Source organism: Myodes glareolus, chromosome 1 (assembly GCF_982192425.1).
Source record: "Myodes glareolus chromosome 1, mMyoGla1.1, whole genome shotgun sequence".
Classification (NCBI taxonomy): domain Eukaryota; kingdom Metazoa; phylum Chordata; class Mammalia; order Rodentia; family Cricetidae; genus Myodes; species Myodes glareolus.
This window is the reverse complement of record NC_142026.1, coordinates 130,961,514-130,981,989: the sequence shown is the minus strand read 5'-3', so window position 1 is coordinate 130,981,989 and position 20,476 is coordinate 130,961,514. Positions and strand designations below refer to the sequence as shown.

Sequence of the window (20,476 nt, the reverse complement as noted above, 5' to 3'; positions counted from 1 at the left end):
GTGAGGGAAATTCTCAAGAATCCACAAGGATGACCCCAGCTAAGAATCCTAGCCACAGTGGAGAGGGTGGCCAAACTGGCCTTACCCTGTAATCAGATTGGTGAATCCCCTAACTGTCATCATAGAACATTCATCCAGTAACTAACTAAATGAGATGCAGAGATCCCAAACCAAGCAGCAGGCCAAGCTCAGGGAATACAGTTGAAGAGAGGGAAGAGGAAATATATGAGGAGCAAGGGAGGTCAACTTCATGATGAGAAATCTATCTACAGAGACAGTTGAATCAAGCTCATGGATATTCATGAACTCTAGACTCACCAGCTGTGGGGCCTCCATGGGACCAAACTAGGCCCTCCTCTGTGGCAGATAGTGGTGAAGCTTGGACTATTTGGGGGGTCCCTGGCGGTAGGACTAGGATCGATCCCTGGTGCCTGAGGTAGCTTGTTGAGCCCATTCCCTATGGTGGGATGCCGTGCTCAATCTAAATGAAGGAAGGAGGTTGTCCTGCCCCAACTTAATGTGTCAGACCTTTGACTAAAAAAAAGATAGGGCTGCATAAAAGCCTGTTGAATATTTTCTTAATTAATGTTTGATGTACGAGGATGTAGCCATTGTGGGTGATGCCACTTCTGGACTGGTATTCCTAGGTTCTGTAAGAAAGCAGGCTGAGCAAGCCAGTGAGCAGCACCCCTCCAAAGCCTCTGCTTCAGACCCTACGTCCAGATTCCTGCCCTGACTTCCTTCAATAACAAACAGTGATGTGGAACCACAACCAAAACAAAGTCTTTCCTCTCTGAGTTGCTTTTGGTCATCGTATTGTATCACAGTGTTAGCAGCCCCAACTTAAGACAATGCTCAACAGCATCACAGTGTGTGAGCAAAAAATGAAGAGATACAAAATGAAAGCCCTACTCTTAACAAAGTAATGATTCTGAAAGACCACGGGGTAATCACACAAGGATGAAGAAAAAAAGATCTTTCCTATATTTTTTTGGGGGGGGTCAGGTTTTTTTGTATTATTTGTTAAACAATACTAAAACAAATTTAATTTCTTATGATAAGGGAAAATAGAATCTTCAAAAGTTTCACTAGCTCTTTATAATGTAAGAAAGTTCTGGAAAGATAAACAAGGACTACTGAAATTGCCAGATGCCATTTTCTTTGATTTCGGGAGCCTAAATTTCAAGATGCTCTAGCAATACCAAATAAGGGCTTAAGTTCACTTTCTAGGAGTCATGTAAAAAGTCTAGGATGTGTGTGATCCCAGTACAGGATCTATAGCATGACAATCTATAACAATTACTATGGCTATCCATAACAATTACTGATGCTAAGGTAACTTAATTGAAGAGCACCAGAAAGTAACAAGAGTCCACTCGGGCAAAACCAATAACTTCCTCTCTATCATGAGCCTCCCTGCTCACCTGTAGTCTGTCAGTTCTCTATAGAAATGATAAGGGTTAACAAACTCCGAGGCAGAACCTGGCAGAAACACAACTCATTTTGTTGTACGTAACGTGATCTTTATCCTAGCCAGATCCTGAAGTGAACACTACCATAACCAAATCTGTTAACTACACTAAATAGATTAACACATAGAGGAAAACAGGTTGTACTAGTCATTTCTCTTCTGGTACAAACACAAGTTTATCATTTATTTTAATTCAATTATACACCAATTAACCTAGCAGGTACAAAACCCTGGGTTTAGTCTCCAACACCACACATATACACTGAATATATAACTAAGCATACAAAAACAATCTTTGTGTCCTAATTTCTTATACAGATTTGAATACTCACAACTGTCTGTTACTACTGAAGCAGTCACTGACAATGTCATCTTACAGATATCAGCCTAGTTTTGTGTCCCTTGGTCAAGCCATACTTCACAACTTGCATTAAACATTCTTGATGATATGTTTTCTTTCACAAAAGCCTGAATTAAAGCAATTTAGTTACTAACAAGCTCCTTCCTTTTCAGTTTCTTACTCTAAAAATAAAATTAGGTAAGAGATTTTTTTAGAGCAGAAAACTAGTTTTTTGTTGTTGCTTATTTTTTATTTATTTTTTTGTTGTTGTATTCTAGAGGAGGAAGTGACCTTCATCACATGCAGAGACCAGAGACTTAGGTTTGCTTCCTCAAGAACTTCTGGGGCAAAGTCTTTTGCTGCCCTGGAGCTCACGGAGTAGACTAGGAATGCACCTGTGTCCCTTTCAAGCATGAGGATTACCTTTTCCTGTGGTTGCTGAAGATCAAAGGCTTAAGCAGCCGGCATCTACTAACCTAAACACAACAGAAACTAGTTTCCAACACTAACTGGAGGTCTAATACAGTACATGTTACTTACCACTTAGGGTTTTTGATCGAACAGGAGGCAAGCCCTTTTTCTGGCGTTCTTTCTCCCGCTCTCTGGCTCTTCTTTCACTCGAATACGACCGTGATGATTTTCTCTTTCTTTCTCTTGAGCGGGAGCGGGACCGCTTCCTGTGTTTTCTCTTTCGAGACCCAGATCGCGACCTGGACCTTCGTTTTCTTGGTGATCTACAATAATAACAATAGTAATTATTATTTCACTTCTAATGACATTACTATATTTCCATTAAATCTTTCAATTTGAAGTGAATGAAAAAGGGCAGTATTTGTCATATTTAACCACCTCTTAAACAATCATATAGTTTAATCAATTATTAAACAAGTGTTCCACTGTAGACTTGTGCTATGGATGGGCACATTACTAATAGATGCTAGATAAATCTGAAACTGTATTCATTAAAATCAGAGGAAAAGTACAATTCAGTAGAGGATCAGAATACTTCCAACACAGTATAGGACACAGTATAATCCTGTTTAATACTTTACAACTTCTAAAATGTTACAATTCTTGACTTTTCAATGTAAGCTGATCCTGTCATTTGTTTACTTACATGTTTGCAAGCATGTTCCTTTGTAAAAGGTAGAATGTAAGAATATCAAAGAATCGGTGACTTGGTTTTGATTTAAGCCAGTGTTTTCTACTGGCTTGCAAGCATATTTAACATTCATAAAACCTGTTTTGTGGCTGTCTGGGGAAACATTTTTGGTATCACTATACAATTTGGATGCAAGAGATATAGCCTGACTTGTGCGCTGCTCAGAAGCAGTAGGGCATCATGCTTTTATCAACTAACACCAACTAGAATCCAAAATCACAACCTTTGACACCAGCTGTTCCTGTTACATGTAGGTGCTCAAATAGCACATGTAAAACATAGGTTATCTCTTGGTTTTAAGTTTCAATTTTTTAAAAATTACTTTTTAAAAAATATTTGAAAAATCACTTAAAGTATTTCTTTTAAACTTGATGCAAAGAAAAAAGCATACAATACTGTTAAATATTATTATAGAACCTTGATCGAGATCGCGAATGAGTTCTTGATCTTGAGCGAACAGCTACTTTCTTAGCTTCTGGTTCAAAAATCTCCTCTTCAACAACATCTTGTCCTTCATCAATATCCATATCCTTGGACAGCAAAGTTGAAGGCACATAAACAAAAAGCCCAGTTAAAATTTAGCATAAAAGTTCAATTCTGTCTTAAAAATATAAGTAATGTAGTATTAATGTTTCACAGGTAACAGAGCTAGGGGTGTGGAACACCCACAGACAAGGTACATCCAGGATACAGTATATTCACAAAGAACCTTACATGGTCAAATGACTTTGGACACTTATGACTCAGAAAAGTACTGACTTTTACCTGTTGCTGAATGTCTATAGAATCATCCAAATTGGCTTCGGGTTCCAGAAAATGCTGCTGGCTACTTCCTTGTGAAGGTGAAGCTGAGTGTTCTGACCCAAATGTTCCCTCCTGGCTATCTTGAGGGGTTACCTATTGAAAATAAACAAATGTTCTGAGACAACATTACTATAAATGATAACCTGACTACAGCAAATATCACAATTAAATATTCAAGGGAGTCATATTCATAGCAAGCCATTCTTAGAGTAACTTACCTGAAGTATTCTGTATAAATCCATAAAGGTCCATAAAGAGAGCACTTTTGCATATATTTGTATAAAAAATAGCTAGGTGAAGTATGTCCTCAAGAACACTTTTAAGTGTCATAAACTATGAGTAATACAAAAACAATACTTAATGATACCTAACAGTAATAAATTAATCTAGAACTACAAGTTCAATTAGTATAAACAAAATATTCTCAAGGTTCAATTAAAATCTTACATTAAAAACCTTAAAATCACATACTATATGCCTAAAGGCAAAACAATACCCAAAAGTCACCATCAAAACTAGTGATTTTAAAAAAAACTATTCACAATTAGGGTCTTCTATAAGAATTCATAAGATAGTTACAGGAAATACAGTGTAATGTTTTTACTTAAAGTTTTAATACAAGTTAAAAACATAAAGACAAACTTAGGAGAACAATGAATGTCCCCACGGTTCCAAGAAGTAGTACAGCAGCAGTATGTATGTATGTATGTATGCTCTAACTTGATGCTAGTAAGTAGGAACCTAAATAACAATTTAAAGACTGACTTAGCTAAAACATGGAGAAACCTGATATGGGAAAAAGCAATCTGGCAGAAAATTTTTCTAAAACATGATCTTATAGGAATCTAGAAGGGGTAGATTCCTGGTGGTATACAGGCTAAAACATAATAAAGAAAGAAAAACTACACACTAATATTTCCTTGTTACAAACTATTCAGAAACATTTAGCTCCCAAAACAAGGAAGCAGTCCACACACCTTAGATATGCAAAAGCAAAATGGAAGTAAAGGGCAGCATGATCCCACAAAGAACAGACAGCAATGAACGTGACTCATACTAGGTACAGTAGGAAATAAGCAGCTCTAGTTAGGTTTAAGAAATTCTATTAGCAGCACATGCCTTTAAACCCAGCACTTGGAAGGTAGAAGTAGGCAGATCTTTGTGAGTTCAAAGCCAGCCTGATCTACACAGTGAGTTCCAGATAGCTGGGGCTATATAATGAGTGAACGCCTGTTTCAAAAAAACAAAAACAAAGCAAATCTGTGCAATTAAACAGGCAAGCACAGGAGTTTAGGACCTGAAGGTGGGGATAAGCTTTGTGTCTCATGGTCATGTTCAATTAGGCACTAGGACTGCACCTAGGAAGCTTTGTTCCTGGAAGTCATTAGGAGTTGGTACCTTCACTGTAGGAGAACCAGGGCACTTTGATTCTGCTTCAGTTACACTGTACCTCAATAGTCTCTACATGCCGTGTTTTTACTGGACCACCTTAAAGGGACAATGTCAAGCATATTCACTAACAAAAATAAATGTATCAAGAGTAATACTGGACTTGAATAATCTTAAGACTTTATATCTCCTTAGTTATGTATATTTTTCTAAACATACATATTTAAAATAAACTAAGATGATGGAGGAGGGTTATCTGTCTATTGTGTTATTTTCGTTGGTCAATAAAGAGACTGCCTTGGTCCTTTGATAGGACAGAAAATTAGGTAGGCGGAGTAAACAGAATAGAATGCTGGGAAGAGGGCAATGGGGCAGACGCCATGGAGCCAGCCACCAGGTCAGACATGCTAAATCTTTCCCGGTAAGCCACCACCTCGTGGTATTACACAGATTATTAGAAATGGGTTAATCAAGATGTGAGAGTTAGCCAGTAACTAACTCTCTAGAGATAATGGGCCAGGCAGTGTTTAAATGAATACAATTTGTGTGTTGTTATTTCTGGGGCTAAGCTAGCCGTGCGGGAGCCGGGTGGGATGAAAAGCAGGCCTGCCCGCAGCTCCTCACTACACTAAGAGTTCTGTGAAAGATTTATCTGAAATTCAGGATATAAGGACTGGTAGGAAGGGTCAGTGGGTAAAGGTACCTGTCACTAAGCCTTAGGACTGGACTCAAATTCCTGAAGCTCACATAGCAGAGTGAGATAACCAACTCCTGCAAGATTTCATCTGACCTCACACGTGTCACCCCAAAATAAATATATTAATGAAAAGCAAATTAATCAAGCTGGGTAATGGTGGTACAGGCCTTTAACCCCAGCACTTGGGAGGCAGAGGCAAGTGGGTCTCTTAAGTTCGAGGCCAACCTGGTCTACAGAGTGTGTTCCAGGAAAGCCAAGGATACAGAGAAGCACTGTCTGGGGTGTGGGTGGGAGGATCAGTCCACACTATGCCTTTTAAAAAATATAAGGTCATTATATTGTCTACAATCTGAAATCTGGTTTTCCTCCATTTCATTCTCAATGCAAATTACCAGTGTGGTAATATATAGTCACTATCTTAAGTATATTTAGATATTTTATACACCATTTTATACTAAGCTATTTTAATGCAAAGTTGGGATTTCTATAGTATTTAAGCTACATTAAACCAACTGGCATAATAATTTGTTTACTAGGAAATTTAGAGGATGCTGCTCTTATGAGTAGTGCATTTTAAAAGTAGAAGAAAAGATGGCATCATAAAATTCAGGGCAGAATTTTAAACAACAACTGTTAAGTCCCTTAGTATCCCAGGAACAGGATATTTCAAAGTTGATAAATATACATTAAGAAAAAGTCAGAACAGACAGAAAAGTGTCTCCTGAATCACAACAAAACCAAAAATGCAATAAGTAAGTATAAACTTTGTTTTTCTTTTTCTTAACTTTATAATAATGGCTGCTTTGCCTGGGTGTCTGTCTGGACAATACATTCATGCAGTGCCCAAGAAGGTCAGAAGAGGGCACTGGATCTCCTGGGACTGGAGTTGTAAATTGTTGGGAGCATTCATGTAGATGTTGAACATTCCACACGCTACACCAACTATATTTATCTAATACACAAATCCAATAGCTCCACATAATCAATATCCTAAAACTTATTTGACTTTACTAACAGCAATTCATTTACCACAAAGCAGTGCTACCCAACCCAGAGTTCATCATGTCACCTCTGCTGTTGGCAGTACATTCTAGGTTTTTCGCTATTGTTATTGAGACATGGTCTGTCTATGCAGCCCTGGTTGCTCAGGAACCAGCAATGTAGATCAGACTGTTCTCCAACTCACAGATCACCTGCCTCTGCCTCATGAGTGCTGGCATTAAAGATATGTGTCACCATGCCCAGCTCCATTACATTCTGAAACAAAGTGAATTATACCACTTCAGACATCCCATTGATAATACTTCATCATTAGTAAGCTAAATCTTTTAAAGGGTCCTTTAAGATCTTACCAGTAGCATTTCATCCTGTGGTATAGCTCTGGTAACATCTTTTGATTCTCCTAATAATCAGCAAAATCATAAAACTCTAACTCAAGACAAGAGAAATCATTTCATTATGATAAGGTTTCTAATCTTTCATAATTCTGATTATATTTTTATTAGAAACATAGTTTTTCAAATGTTCTTAAACCTTTAAAGTGTTCACCTTCTAATTCCTAGGACCTGGGCCTCACTGCACACCGCAGCTGAAGCTGACCTGCAAAGAGCAGGGCAGCGCTATCTTAGGGGAGTTATATGGACCTAATCTTAGTGAAAGTGCTTAATTTTTCTACTGAGCTTATTCTATTTTTGTTAAACATTTAATTTAGAGCTGGGCAGAGCAGTACATGCCTTTAATCCTGACACTTGGGAATCAAAAGCAGGTAGCTATCTGTGCATTCAAGGCCAGTCTGGTCTACATAGTGAATTCAGAGCAATAGAATGAAATCCTGCCTTGGAACCGCCCACTGCCCCAAATTATTTATTGATTTACATGTGTGCATATGTGCGTGTGCACACGCACAAGTGTGCAAGCAAACTCACATGTGTATCCTAGGCATATGGTCTTCTAAAGCTGGAGTTACAGAAGTTGTGAGCCACCCAATACAGGTGCTAGGAACCCACCTCCAGTCCTCTTGAAAGAAGCTGTAAGTGCTCTTAAACACTGAGTTATCACTCATCCCATCTTGAATAGCATAACTTATTGTATATACCTGCCACCAAGTTAGCATCCTGCTCATTAAGTGTGCCACTTTCATACTCACTGTGCACTTGACACATTAGCAAAGGATTGCTTGTCTGGTTCCGACTTTACCACATCTTTTGTCATTAGATAAAACTTGGGCAATGGAGACTTAACTGCTATTTCTTTAAAGGGACCTTATTAGCATATGTGGCTTATTTTTGAAACTATTGCATGGACTAAGTAGTTTTGTTTTGGTTGGTGAGATTATTCAGACTTGCTTCCTTCCAATTCTCAGAAATTCCCTGTGCCAAGAGTACTGCCCTGACTTTGCTATTTCTACTAAACCTTCAGAAGTAAGAGTGATGTAAGACAACTCAGAGTGTTCTACTGTTTGGAGAAAGCACCACCTCTTGTCTGTTATCTTTGTAGTTATTGTACCTTATGACTGACTGACACTAACTCCAACTGTTATCTTTTTGTATTCTCCAGTAAATATCACTTTAACAAAAAAAAAAAAATGACTCTTACTTATACCAATTCAGTCAGAACTAGTTCATCAAATCAATCCATGTTCATGAGGCCCAGCAAGTACCCCTGGAATCCTTCACAGAAACTGTTTACATATACAAGGTCAAGCTCAGGTTCCAGCTGTGTCTCAAACTGGTCTAAACACCACAAGTACTGAGTCTTCTTCCATGTTCCCAGAATCCTGCATTTTTAAGTCTATTAAAGAGACTATAGAACGAATTTTGCCATGGATTTCTACAAATGTTTGTACTTCTTTAGAAAAAAAGGTTACATTACCTAAAGGCAGAACCACTTCCTGTCCGTCTTTATTATGTATCACTTGCGTAAAAATGTATAGTCACACAAATATCAGTAGGTTGCTTTATATTCATGAATGACAGCTTTTTCTTTTCTTTTTTGGTTTTTCAAGACAGAGTTTCTCTGTGTAGCCTTGGCTGTCCTGAAACTCACTCTGTAGACCAGGCTGGCCTTGAACTCACAGAGATCCACCTGCCTCTACCTCCAGAGTTCTGGGATTAAAGGCATGCACCATCACCGTCAAGTGACTAATATTATTTTTAATAACTAGGCGCAAACTGAAATGTTTCTAATAAGGTCACAAGTATGTTTTTAAGACTAAATCTTTGTCTATAGCATGACATGTTTTATCACTTCTAAAGTGAAACCTTTTTTCTCTCTCCAAATGACATGAGGGTGCTGTGCATTGGTTAGACTGAACTTCTTAGCTATGCACAAAGTAAAGGTATGCCTTAAAACTGATCAGATAGCTGTATACTTAGCATTCGGTCTTTTATCTCACTACACTTCAACTTGCTTTGGAGTAAAATGGGAGTCATGGTACCTACTTCATAAAAATTAAGTATAAATATGGCTCTCCTATGTGCAATAAGGCTCCTATGACATGGTATTTGTAGGGAAAATTTTTAAAATTCAAGATAGTAATCTACTTTGGACACTACCATCATCATTATTGCCATTACCTTCCCAGACAAGGAAGTAGAGCAGAAAGAAAAAAAAACAAGCTTTAAGAGGCAACTCCAAACCCCACATTTGGCTTCTATTCCCCCTCTAGTATCATGAAATTCATTTCTATAACATGGTTTCACTACACTGCCAGAAGACATTTTTTTAATGATAGGAATAGCTACAAAGGTATTAGAAGGGAAATACCATAGCAAGGACATGAAGTGGCTGGTAAAAAACAAAGCCGAATGAACAGTTGCAAAGACTGAGAATGTTCACTACACAAGTGTCCCACACAATGCCCATCTGCAGAAAGTAATAACTGCAAGTGGCACAGACCTTCTGGGGCTGCTGTTGCTCCAAAAGCTGCTGCCGCAGGTGCTCCAGGTTCTGCTGCTGCAGCTGCTCTGCTATCTGATGGAAGATGGAGTTGTTCACAGATTCGGAAACATGAGAACTAAAATGAGAAACAAAGGGAGGAGATGCAAGTTAAAACGCACCATTTTGGTGTTTCATCAAAGGTGACATGAAACACCACTGACACAGTGTACTCTACTACACTGCATTCTTTATAAAATACTAAGACCCAAAATGTAGTATTTTGGAGCATTAATACAGTGGAAGAGAAATATACTCAATAATATTTCAACAAACAAACCCTAGAGATGCTGTGTTGCAGAGCTGACACCACTGCCTCATGCTGCACACATGGGTGTGCTGTACATAGAAATTAGTCTCAAAACACTTCCAAAAAAGGTATAAGTATATAAACATTGCCAATTTTTAATAACTCGGGGGTTTTGGTAATAACTCATGTTTAACCATGAGACAGTAGGAAATGGTCTATCAATCAGTATGTGCAAAATCCATAATTTTCACTCCCCATGAATTTTATACAGTGTGCTCCCTTTAGAAAGTCATCATGGTATTAGGCGTGGTAACAGTAACAGACAGTACTAGATAAAAGAGAAAATCTACTATAACTATACTCTGGGATACAGCTGGACTTCTAAGTGCCATGGGCAAGACACGAAAAAAAGAGGGCACCCCAAAATGGGCAGGCAAAATGGTGACAAGTCTTGAAACAGTTGAAAAAAAAAGAGTACATCATCTGTAGTCAAAAAAAAAAAAAAACCTATTTTCAAATATCGTAAGACCATGTCTTAAAACAATGGAGTCAATTTATTTCCTTTCTTCGAAACACAAGGTTTGAATTAGTGTCTAGAAATGAGGGGATTCAGTTCAACACGACGGCGTGTGACAATAAGAGTCCCATGAGCTCTTTACTCGGAAGGTGGAAAAGCAGGGACTATACCATCCAGACTATTAAGGAATTCTTAACTGCTTAGCTCCTTCATCTACAAGACCTTAACCAGCCCTCCCAATTCCATTAAGATACTACTTTTAAACTTTGTTAAGGAGAATCCCTGTATCAGAAGGATGTATTAGTATTTTATGTATATAATACGCTCTGTTTCAATGAGGGTCCCAAATGCTTCTGTCAGTCATCTTTCCCTCCTCTCACATTGTCCTAGGAGTCTTTACAAATCCCCTCACATAACACAGGATTCTGTACAACAATTGAAATAAAAACACAAAATCCATTTTTTTAAATAAATGAAACTCATATAATTCCAATCTAACTAATGCATTTGTCAGAAATTGCCATTTCTGGAAGTAGACTTCAGCAGAAGCATCAGTCCTGCTATTACAAATATTCTTACAATTAAGTTACTTAAAGCCAACAGAGGTATAGATCCGAAAGAGTTCTAATAATCCAGGGAGGTAACAAGACAGCAAGTCCACGACCCTCCATAATTTTGGTGCTTAAAGCCTGAAACAGCACCCCTACTGTTTAGACTGTTAACACCCCACTGAGGATTGAGAACAACAAGAAAAAGAAAATACAGCTCTAAAGAAAAAAAATAATTCTTACAGTTGAGGAGTAGGAATTTCCTTTTTGGATTCTTCACTGTGCTCAGAATCTTCCCCAAAGTCAAACCTATCCATCAACTTCTATGGACGAGAGAAAGAGACAAATTAAAAAGTGCTTCCACGTGGATACCACAGAATAATGGGAAAAAAGTGTTGTGAGCCATTTCACATTATGCATGCTTTCAGAGCGCTGTTAACACAAAGCAGGCCCTTACACATATTTATCCGTGCAATTTCACTCTCATTCACAAGAATAGTATGAAAATATTATTGCTATGATTCTTTCGAGAGAAATCATCATATAGTCTCAGTATATTATAGTTTTTCTATTTTCACTGTGCCTAATTTACTTATTAAGCATTATCATAAGTATGTGTAGACAGACATTCATATAAAGTTTCAAGCTCCTCCAGAGGTGCAGAAATGACTGAGGACTTGAAGTACTACTTCATCATCATAGAGCAAAACCATTTTGACATAACCAGTAAAAATACTAAAAGTTTCGTTTTTCAAGATGAGGTTTCTTGGGTATATCCCTTGGGTATATCTTGGAATTTGTTCTGTAGACCAGGTTGGCCTCTAACTCATAGAGATCTGCCTGCCTCTATGTCCCCAAGTGTTAGGATTAAAGGCATGTGCCACCATGCCCAGTTCACAAAACAGTATTTAAGGAAAATGAAGGATTATATAACTGTAACTTAAAAAAAAAATCTAGTGCCATAATCAATTGTTAACTAGTCCTAGTAAAAACTTCATGTTAAAATGTGGTTTACCTACTAGAACTAAATCAAAAGTGACTGGCCAAAACGGTTCATTATCCAAGAAATAAAATCATTACCCAAGAAATCGATACTGATTTTCCTATAAAAATAAATTGCATGTGTACATGTTGTAGAATGCAAGCTGAAATAACATCGAATGAGTCAGTTACATTTGTTAATGCTGTAAGCATTTGTTTAATGATGGAAAGATATATTGCATTTGTCTATGAAACTGTGTTATTTTGTCTGTCTAAAACACATTGGTTTAATAAAGAGCTGAGCAGACAATAGCTAGGTAGAAGAGAGAATAAACAGGACTGACAGGCAGAGAAAATAAATAAGAGAGAAGAGGGAGGTGTAGCACAATTAATAAAAACCAAGAGACAGATAGTGGGGTTCAATCTGAGGTTCAGAAAAGCAAAACATCCAGCCACTGGTTCTAACCTCTAGGTTTTACTTATTAAAATACAAATGAAATATCACTATAGGGAGGATGAAAAAAGTAGAGAGGACACCAGGGGCCAATCACCCAAACAGAAAAAAAAAGGAAATAAAGCTATACAGAACTAGAAGAAGATAGACGCCCAAGGACAAAAGGCAGACAGGGTAACTTAAGAACAGCTAGGAACAAGCCAAGCTAGGGCCGGGGATCCAGAAGGAAGACTAAGTCCCCATGTGATTACCTTGGAGCAGGGTGGAAGGCCCGCAAAGATCAAAGAGAAAAAATAAAAGACGCATTTGTATGTGCCTATGTGTATACACACGCAGTACTTCCAAGATATACCTCTAACTGACAACCATGAAGAGGATGTCACACACAAAAAAATATTCATAAAACAGCCTCAATTTTAAAAAACACTATTTTTCATAGTTAAACCTCAACATAAAATATACAGTAATGTGAACTTACAGAAAATTTTTCTTTTGAGCTTCCAAATATTGATTATTTTAATCAAGTCAAATTACAGAACATAAACCACCAAAATCAGCACTTGGGAGGCTGAGGCAAACAGACTGTGTATTCGAAGCCAAAATGCGCTACACATAAAGGTGCTATCAAAAACACACACAACAAGTTTATGAAATTATAATTTACAAAGTGGACTCTAAATGATATGACATAAAGTTTACCAGTTCACATAAAAACATCAGTATTTTTAAAGACTACCTTGTTGAAAGAGACCCCCTGATCCAAGGGCGTAAGCGAGTTGGCGGCCGCAGCTGCAGCTGTCAGCTGTGCTGTAAGTGCCTGCAACTGAACCACAAGACCAGCATCCAAGGCCTGTAGGATGGAAGGCTGGGGCTTCTGCTGTTGGATCTGTAAAGTTTGTATTAGCTGCTGAAGCTGGAAGAAAAAAAAAAAATCATAATTTTTTTTTTGGGTATTGGGTCTTTATGAATAAATCTTTTTATCCAATAAATTTTATCATCCTACAGAGAAAGTGTTTTTAATGTGTGACAGTGTGAATGAAAAATGCCCCTTATCTGCGAAAGTATTTGAATGTGTAGGCCCCCTGATGATGGTGCTGTTTGGGGAGGTTATCAACTTTTGGGTGGGGGTAGGGTGCAGCCTGGCCAAAGAAGAAAATACAACACTGAGAGTGGAAACAGACTCTGAGAACTTAGAGCCTTGCCACACTTCTAGTTCACGTTCTTTGCCTGTGTTCACAGCTGAAAATGTGATCTCTGGGCCTCCTTTGTGACAAAACGTCACTGACCAGCTTTCTGTTGTAGTTGCCTGTTGACACGCTTCCCTTACCACTCTGGATTTTCTCCCTCTGGACATCCAAGTCACAGTTAACTATTCCATAAGTCGCTTTTAGTTATGGTATTTTAACATGGAAATGAAAATATGCAGAAGTTGGACAACATGAAGACAGGAAAATATTCTTTGCTGGGACAATGGAGGCTGGACAGCTGGGGCTGAAAAATCAGTCACAAAGAATTCATCTGGGAAGTATTTCTTTATGATCAGGGGGGCTGAGGCTGCACACCAGGTGGCTGGTGGACAATCTGGCAAAGACTGTCTCCCACGTGGAGCTGGTTTTGAATGATTGAAGGAGTCACTAAAGAAGGTGAAAAGCATCACTGTGGGAGTTAGAAATGGCTCAGCAATTAAGAGCACTGGCTGCTCTTCCAGAAGACCCAGGTTCAATTTCTGCCATGCATATGGTAGTTCACAGCCATAAATAACTCTAGTCCTAGGGACCGATCCCCCTTCTGGCCTAGGCAAGTGATTACTTGCCTAGAGTACGGGACAAGGATGTGGTGCACAGATATTGAGGGCAAACACCTATACACACAAACTAAAAACAAACAGATAAAGAGTGACACTAAGTATCAGGGTCAGGGACCCTGAAGAAGTCAGGAAAGACCAGTGGCAAAGGTGTAGCCTCAGTTGCAGTGATGGTCCCAGCATACTAGAGATGCCAAGACTGTGCAAAGTCCACCAGGGACAGAAGCACATATGAGGCAGAGCTGGGCTGAGTCTATGAGCCAAGCTGTGTGTCTGTGAATGTCAGAGACAAGAAATGGAACTGCCTAACACTCTGGAGTCAGCCCTGATAATGATTCAGACACCGAGCTTTTTTTACACTGCTGGATATTGGCTTCAGTTTGACTGCGTACCGTTTCTTCATTCTTGGAATAAAAAAGCAAGCAAAGCATTTTGGAAACTATAGGAGGCCACAATGAAGAGAGTTGAGGATTTTAAAGACACTGGTTTCAAGGTGTTAAATTCTAAGACTGTGGGACTTTTAAAGTTGTAGTGTGTTTTATACTATGACTTTATGCAAGATTTAGTCAATCGACAAAGAAGAAGTTATGGTTTAGATTGGTGTTTGTTATGTCAAAGTTAGCAAGGGGTGGAATGTCATAGTTAGATTTTAGGTGTCTGATGGGGAACCACTATTTGCCAATGGCCTTTGAGAGGCTGGACCAGGTTGGGGGGTATCAAAAAAGACATGGGCCCACTGGCTCTCTCCCTCCCCACCCCTAGCTTGCCACACCAAGATGTTGGATTCTATTGCTGTTTCCCTTTGTGATGAGTTCCTCTTTAGTAAAGAACCTCTTATTATACCCTATTTGAAGCTAGTGTGGGATTACATTATTCGTATTTCCCCACATCTAACCAGGCACCACCACCACAAATTCCCACCCCCGCCAGTTTGAGCACATTTCTCACCAAAGCCCACTTGCATCTCCCCCCATCTGGTGCATTCCCCTTCAGGTGTCAACAATCTGACACTTGGGAAGAGGGAACCTCAATAGAAGAACTACCTCAGTCAGATTGGTCTATGGCCATGTCTTTAATTGCATTTTCTTAACTACTAATTGAAGTAGGTCAACCCAGGTAAGTGTGGGTGTGTTATCCCTAGGCAACAGGATCTGGGATGTATAAGAAAGGTAGCTGAACACGAGCAGGGAACTTCTATGGTGTCTCTAACTCCAGGTTGCTGCCTTGGGTTCCCTCAATGACGGACTGTCACTTGGAAGTGTAAAATCAAAGAACCCTTATCCTCCCGAACTGCTTCAGTTAGTGTTTACCACAGCACAAGAGCAGATGAAGTGGGGAGCACGTAAATCCTTGAAAAGCCTGGCCTGCTTCTGTAGAGTCATGAGTACTGCAAAGGAAACAGTCACACTCTAACAACAGAACAAAGAACTCCTCACAGGCTGGATGCTTTAGCTAAGCTTCTCATCCTCACTCAATTAATTCCACAAGAGTTAAGCCCTGACCAAGACAACAGCTTTTATATCAGATTTACTATTTAAGAACACATTTCCTGAAAAGAGAAGAGAAACCTATTCAACAGGGATAGTCTGAGACTTAATAGAATGTGTCACGAATGATGAATAGAGCAGACTACAATTGCAGCGATATCTACTCCTGCTCTTCAAACACCTTTAAGAAACAAAACAAAGCATGGGGCTGAAAAACGTTCAGTGGTAGCAGCTGCCACACTTTCAGGACTCAGGTTTGGTTACCAGTACTCATGTTAGGCAAGTCACAACCACCTGTAACTCCAGCTCCCAGAGGATCCAATGCCCTCTTCTGGCCTCCCCATATACACATAAATGAAATAAAATCTTTAAAACCACATAAAACAACCAAACACTTAAGAGAGCTAGCTGGTGAGGTACCTCCCATGGGTAAGGGTGCTTGCTTTCAAGCCTGATGACATGGGTTTACTCAATTCCCAGGAACCACATGGTAGGAGTGAATCAATTCATACAAGTTGTGGCCTCCACACACTTAGATGCATGTACACAAAACACTGATTATAGTAATAAACTACTTTGATTTTATAAGAAGTCCCTAATGCAAACAATCCAGGTTGTAGTTAACCCTTTAATAGTCCTGTTGTTAACTAACGCTCTATAACAAAGCAAGGCATTATAGTTGACAATGATTATTTTATCACATCCAGTAAAGAGGATTTGGCTTTTCACAACAAAAAGAATGAATAGCTGAGGTGGTAAATATGCCATTTATCCCAATCTAAATATTACAAATTTTGTATATGCATTGAATATCATATTGCTGCTTAATAAACACAGACAATCACATTGTTAATGAAACAGAAAATAGGGATTAGAGATGGCTCAGCAGTGAAGAACACTGGTTGCTTCTCCAGAGGTCCTGAGTTCAAGTCCCAGAACCTTATAGTGACTCACAACCACCTATAATGGGATCTGATGCCCTCTTCTGCCACAAAGGCACACATGCAAATCGAGCACTCAAATACATAAGCAAAGAAATAAAATTAAAAAAATAAAAGTAAAACAAAAACCACACAGTATATTTTTTACAATTTATAACTGTCAGTAAAGATTAGAAAATGAAAATGGAAAAGCTGCTATTAGCAACTAGTATAAGGAGGGATAAATACTATTCAAGATGGAATAAATAATCTCAGAATACCTTAAAAATAGCAATATTAGAAACAAACTGGAGTCACGCAATTATCGAAATAAATAATATAATTAATACAGTACAAAAAAAAACATGAACATACATGAATTTACCACTAAGGTCAACAATGGCATAAAAGACACACACTCTAAAGCACTTAGAATGAAGGAAACACAGGAATAGGGCAAACAAGGCTGCCAAACCCCTCCTTTACACAACTGTACTGTACCATTCCTCTGACACCTCCATTTTCCAAGAGCACTGTTTAAATCAACACAGCAGTAACTTTTTCTACAGTGACCTCATATTCTACTGGCTCCTACTACAATGACAACAGGAAGCGCCCGGGTTTATCAGTGGGACAGCAATTGGTATTTATCAATGGTTGGCACAAGGTATGTGCTACCTCAGTATTCTGATACAAAAAGTATTTACTACATAGCAAACATTAATGACAAGATGATGTTCATGATAGATTACTGAATGAAAACTACAAGGGTAACTCTGCAGTTACAAGTGCAGAGTTCCCATGGTTAAAGGGAAAGGACAACAAAATAAAGTGGTATGTTATGAAGCTACACATTAGGAAGATGATGCATTCTGAACCTTCTTGATAACAGGACTGCTCACCTGCTGACCTTGAGGACTTTGTAAGATCTGAGCAACAGCTGCCAATGTGTCTGTGTTTGCTATCTGAGATACCCATGGATCAGGTAAGCCTTGAACCACATTGGCTGGAGTAACAGGTGTCACAGGGGTTCCTTGGAAAAGACATAACACACACACACACCAAAAAATTAAGTAAATACTTGAAAAGGTAGAAAGATTTATTTAATTAATACAAAATATAATCAAATTTTCACTTCACTGCCTCCATCTTGAAAACCACATAAAGCCTCCACTCTACCCCCATGGGATCTGCTCAAACTTGTCTTAAACAAACCAAGCTATTACTGTATTGAAGTCTGTCATCAAAGATTTACAACAGAAAATTCTTGCAATTTCATTTATTTATTTATTTATTTTTGGTTTTCGAAGAAAGGGTTTGTTTGTAGCCTTGGAACTCACTCTGTAGACCAGGCTGGCCTTGAACACAGACATCCATCTGCCTCTGCTAGGATTAAAGAGGTGCATCACCAGGGACCTCTCAGAAAATTCTTTTTTTTTTTTTTTTATTGGTTTTTCGAGACAGGGTTTCCCTGTGTAACAGCCCTAGCTGTCCTGGAATTAGTTCTTGTAGACCAGGCTGGACTTGAACTCACAGAGATTCGCCTGCCTCTGCCTCCCAAGTGCTGGGATTAAAGGCGTGCGCCACCACTGCCCGGCTCAGAAATTTCTTTAACAGGAGGAAACAACAAGCCTACAATCTTCAAAACATATAATCTCTGCTGATAAAAGCTGTGAGTTTATATAACATAAAACCATGTTTAGCTGAAAAGTCACTTAAACATACAAAGCTGTTCGTAGCCATGTGTACAACAAAAACTATATACCAAAAAGTTAACAAAAATGTTGGATTCAGAGTAAAACTGAAAATAACATTTTAATGCTCCAAGAAGATAAACTTTTTGAGATAATTAGGCTTTATTAAGCAATACTTTGGGTCTTCTTAAAAATTACATTCCCCAAATTTTCTGTAAACATCAAGTTAAGTTATACACAAGTTTAAGGAGTTACAAACAATCTAAATAAGGAGAACCTTTCCTGAGAACTGCAGATGTGGCTCAGTGGAAGTGCTGGGCCTATGCAAAACCCTGCATTCAATCCCTGGAAGTGCAAAACAAAACAAAAATGAACTGTAATCAACACAGTTTCCAAAATGTATGTTTGGGGTGACTGAAGACCAAGAAAATCAATTTTCAAAATTTCCTAATTTTAGATTAACAGCAAAACTAATTTCATTTCATGATCTCAAAGAGATATACCTGCCTCTGTCTCCACCTCTGTCTGACTAAAAGCATTTGCCACCACACTAAGCCTTCAAGTCACAAATTGCTCTAAACTGTTACCTTGTCATTTTACACAGGAATGGCAGGGTAATAAGTAGGACCTGAGTCTCAGACACCAAGTTTGCACTACAGATACACACCTGGAGTATTGCTCATGGCTGCAGTGGTGCTGGCCAAAACAGGGGTGACAACTGGAGGAGGAATTCCCGCTGCCATATCCAGAAGAGGCTGGATAATCTCACTCTTAAAAACATTATTCTTCTGCCATAAGTTTAATACTCTCACTATTTTACTCTACAAGAATGAAGAAAAATGACAGTGAATTTTTTGTTTTCAAAACATTTGCACAACTCAGTTCACACAGATTAATTGAGCACACGATGTAAAAGAAATTAAAATATTTCTATGGTAAATTCCTTCTTAAAAATTGTTTTCAACTACTCTGTTATATTCAACTTTTTCTGCTTTAAAATCTTAGCACACTCCTTTTATATAGATTATTCAGGCATACAAGTGGAAAGAGAGATTAAACTACTTCTATGGTACATTCCAACCTGAAACTGCTTTTAACCATTCTGCAATTCCTAACTGTAGGCAATAAGGGGAGCTACTTCTGATAGCTACACAAGATAAATGAAAGCTATACTTAGCGTAAGCAGGGTGACAACTAGGCTCCGTTTTCCCTGTATGTCAATTCACAGGAGATTGATAACACAGTTCCAACAGAACTACCCCAAAACTCCGCTTTACATGGGTCCAGGATCAAAAGAAGTCACTAGGCCTGAACAGCAAGCACTTCACATCTATCCTGTCTCAACATCCTATGTACAAATACATAAAGGTGAATTCAACTCTGACTCGTACAATGCTTACCTTCTGAACTAGTGAGTAAATTCAGGACAAAGTCCTCACCTAATGTGACTCTTAACAAATTTCACTTTATAAGCTATTTAAATAATTTTAGAGAGGGCATTTCTCCACTTAAAAAATATAGCTCAGCACCTGTGTTCAGCATGTCTCCTTGACCAAAAGAAAAAAAGACAATTCACCACACTCCATTCCTGCTAAGAACCTTGCCATAAATGTACTTCCAACCAACAGCAATAACATCCCTATGCATAGCATGAAGCACAGCCCTCCTCTGTCCTTTCGCCACTGTTCCTACCTACTCTCTCCCTAGAAGAATAAAGTCAACACCGCACTAGTGTTATTATTCAATTTGGCCCTTAGGGTAAGAATTATGTTCTATATCAATAATGCTCTACATTATTTGGCAACTTAGAATAATCTGAGTCCTTTACTATTCTACAAAAATAAATAAAATGCGCACCTTCTCCATCATTTATTTGTCTCTTTCTGAGAGGCCCCTGAACTACAGCTGTGCATTCAATTCATTCACTCAGAGACTGTGCAACCCACTCTCACAGGTGTGCCATGCAGTGTTTTAACCTCACACTGTTCTGGGTTTCCCAAGTATTTAGGGTAAGTCCCATTG

The 20,476-nt window shown here is 38.5% G+C and overlaps 1 protein-coding gene across 8 annotated transcripts in view; it reads right to left on the bottom strand.

The window, feature by feature from the left end:
- The window catches only part of Scaf8 (SR-related CTD associated factor 8), a 170,843-nt gene that overhangs the window by 105,978 nt on the left and 44,389 nt on the right, over nt 1–20,476 (bottom strand). For 5 of the 8 annotated variants that reach the window (XM_087912147.1, XM_087912146.1, XM_087912144.1 and 2 more), the window contains 8 exons: nt 19,122–19,275; nt 17,663–17,793; nt 13,286–13,462; nt 11,358–11,437; nt 9,761–9,878; nt 3,733–3,870; nt 3,391–3,503; nt 2,352–2,545 (listed from right to left, as the gene is read on the bottom strand). In XM_087912147.1, the coding sequence (XP_087768273.1) occupies nt 2,352–2,545; nt 3,391–3,503; nt 3,733–3,870; nt 9,761–9,878; nt 11,358–11,437; nt 13,286–13,462; nt 17,663–17,793; nt 19,122–19,275 (1,105 nt within the window). The remainder of the gene's footprint in view (nt 1–2,351; nt 2,546–3,390; nt 3,504–3,732; nt 3,871–9,760; nt 9,879–11,357; nt 11,438–13,285; nt 13,463–17,662; nt 17,794–19,121; nt 19,276–20,476) is intronic. The other 3 variants (XM_087912156.1, XM_087912164.1, XM_087912151.1) reach the window with 2 other exon arrangements.